This window comes from Apodemus sylvaticus, chromosome 20 (assembly GCF_947179515.1).
Source record: "Apodemus sylvaticus chromosome 20, mApoSyl1.1, whole genome shotgun sequence".
Lineage (NCBI taxonomy): Eukaryota > Metazoa > Chordata > Mammalia > Rodentia > Muridae > Apodemus > Apodemus sylvaticus.
The window spans coordinates 3,917,818-3,920,678 of NC_067491.1; the positions used below are offsets into that span (position 1 = coordinate 3,917,818).

The 2,861-nt window shown below is 34.8% G+C and overlaps 1 protein-coding gene across 1 annotated transcript; it reads left to right on the plus strand.

The window, feature by feature from the left end:
• Nucleotides 1-1,712: 1,712 nt before the first annotated feature.
• LOC127671207 (olfactory receptor 6C6-like) lies at nucleotides 1,713-2,657 on the plus strand. The gene is given in 1 exon segment (XM_052165937.1): nucleotides 1,713-2,657. A coding segment is annotated over 1 exon segment (945 nt).
• The last annotated feature ends 204 nt before the right edge of the window (nucleotides 2,658-2,861 follow it).

A 2,861-nucleotide genomic window follows, 5' to 3' on the forward strand; every position in this document is an offset into this window, starting at 1 on the left:
AATAGAAGGGGCTAATTTTGAAAATACATAGCAACTACAGTGAAGTGTTGATGCTTCTGATAAGCATTTTTCTGACTTTTCTAAGTCATTTATGACACTCCTCTGGGATGGTTTTTTTAAAGCTCTGATACACACCATGGTAATTTTTATTACAAGTAGTGAGTAATTTGTAGCAGTGATTCCCCAGAGAATTCTGCCGCTGTAATTTTCATAGGATCCCCCTGGAAGTAGAAAGCAGTGGAACTGGAGCATTTATAAGTGCACAGTTGGCTATGAGGCATCTCTTTGATCTAAGACTTGGGTATATTTCAGCAATGAGTTCATAATCTTCTCATTAATCCTGATTTTTGCTTCATCTTTAAGAATGACATCTAATTGGAGGACTGGAGTGACAGTGATCTCAATTCTAAGAACTGAATTTCATAAAATTCAGCCTATCAGACGACACATGTTAAAATTATCATCATAATCTCAAGATTCCAGAGTAAATGTGAATTTGAAGGAATGTGGAAATTCCTTATTGAAGTATATTATACATTGTGTGTCTTTTTCTTACAAAAAACGTTAGTAATGAATATTTTTACTCAATGGTAAGAAAATGATCACGCAAACAATTGAAATTATCTTAAACAAAGCAGAGTGGTTAATCGACACAAAGACGTGAGTTGATTTTGATTTTAAATTAATTTTATAATGTAAAACTTTATAATGTGAAATGTCCCTGCTCATTTTACATTAATTTTATAATGTAAAACTAAGGCAAATGTATATAAATCCAATTAAGGGAATTGTGTTGGGAAAACTAAATTTTTATTTTATAAAATGTTCTAAGTGGTAGAGTAAAATTCTATTACATTTGTACAGCATTGGTTTTTTTTCTTCCAAATTGGTTTGTAAAATAGCATATGGAAAGGAAAAGAATATCAATAAGATAAATAAAAAAGTAATAAACGTAGGAAAGAAGGAACACTAGTAAACTGGTTTAAAGGGAAGAGAGCACCAACTAGTTATTCAACACCAAACTGTCAGCTCTGAAACCATACACAATTAATACTGTACAGACTGAGCAGGTTGTACTTATGTATTTAGGAATACATGCAAATACATGTATTTAAGGGGAAAGGACTGTGAATCTGAAAGAGAGCAAGAGAATGGGGTATATGGGAAAATTTGAAGGAAGAAATGCTATAATAAAACAATAATTTCAAAAAAGGAAGAAATGCTATAATAAAACAATAATTTCAAAAAAGCAAGAACCAGTAGCACAGACGTCCACACACTACTTCAGAGTCTCAAGAATGGGGATCCGAAGCTTCTGACCTGAATGACAATAGAGACCATTTGGAAGTAGATGTTCATTTGCATTTCCAAATTAATGAAAAATACGATTCTGGTTTTTTTATGGCGAGGGACACAGGGAGGGAGCATACAATAAGAAGAATGTTGAGAAAAACTAAAGTAGGACAAGTTTATAATTAACCTATGGCATATAATTATGTATCACCTGAAATTTCAGGCTTGAAAACTGATTTTACATTTCCTCCAAATGAGTGATAACACAAAATCAATTTTCAAATTTCAGAAATTTCAGGGGACCAAGAGAAGGGCGGTATTTGGGATGTAAACAAATAGCAAAACAAAACAATTCTAATTTACATAAAATACTTTGTTTTTAGTTTCCTATGTTTGTTTGCTAAGGCTCACACATGGGAATGAAAAACCAGTCAATGGAACTTGACTTCATTCTTCTGGGATTGACCGATGACCCACAGTTGCAAATTGTGGTTTTTCTGTTTCTCTTTCTCAATTATATGATGAGCCTGTTGGGGAACTTAATCATTGTTCTCCTCACACTGCTAGACCCTCGCCTCAAAACTCCAATGTATTTCTTTCTCCGTAATTTCTCCTTTTTGGAAATCATGTTCACAACAGTGTGTATTCCCAGATTCTTGACAACCATTGTTACTGGAGACAAAACTATTTCCTATAATAATTGTGCATCTCAGTTGTTTTTCATTCTCTTGCTGGGAGTCACAGAATTTTATCTCCTGGCTGCCATGTCCTAAGACCGATATGTGGCCATCTGCAGACCACTGCACTACCCCATCGTCATGAACAGCAGAGTGTGCCACCAACTCGTCCTCAGTTCCTGGGTGACTGGGTTCTTGATCATCTTTCCCCCATTGGCAATGGGTCTGAAGCTGGATTTCTGTGATTCCAGGATAATTGATCATTTTATGTGTGAAACTTCTCCTATTTTACAGATCTCCTGCACAGACACTCATGTTCTAGAAATGATGTCCTTTGTCTTAGCAGTGGTGACACTTGCAGTCACACTGGTACTAGTGAGTCTCTCTTACTCTTTCATCATTAAGACTATTATTAATTTCCCTTCTGCACAGCAAAGAAACAAAGCCTTCTCCACCTGCACTTCCCACATGATTGTTGTCTCCATAACATATGGAAGTTGCATCTTCATGTATATTAAACCTTCTGCCAAGGAGAGAGTGACTGTATCTAAAGGTGTAGCTTTGCTGTATACTTCAATCGCCCCTCTCCTGAACCCCTTCATTTATACACTAAGAAACCAGCAGGTGAAAGAAGTCTTCTGGGATGTATTACGAAAGACTTTGGGCTTTTCAAAACACAAAGTTTAAAATTGTTTTCAAAATACAGAGTTTAAAATAGATGGATAACATTTGTTGAATTTCAAGGAAAAAAATCTTTCAAAAAAAACAAAATCACTAATATACCAAGTAATGTAAAAAAAAATTGTGAATTTGAAAGAGAGTACAGATGGTATATGAGAAGGTTTGGAAGTAGGAAAAAGGAGACAAATGCAGTTATAAACTACAACCATA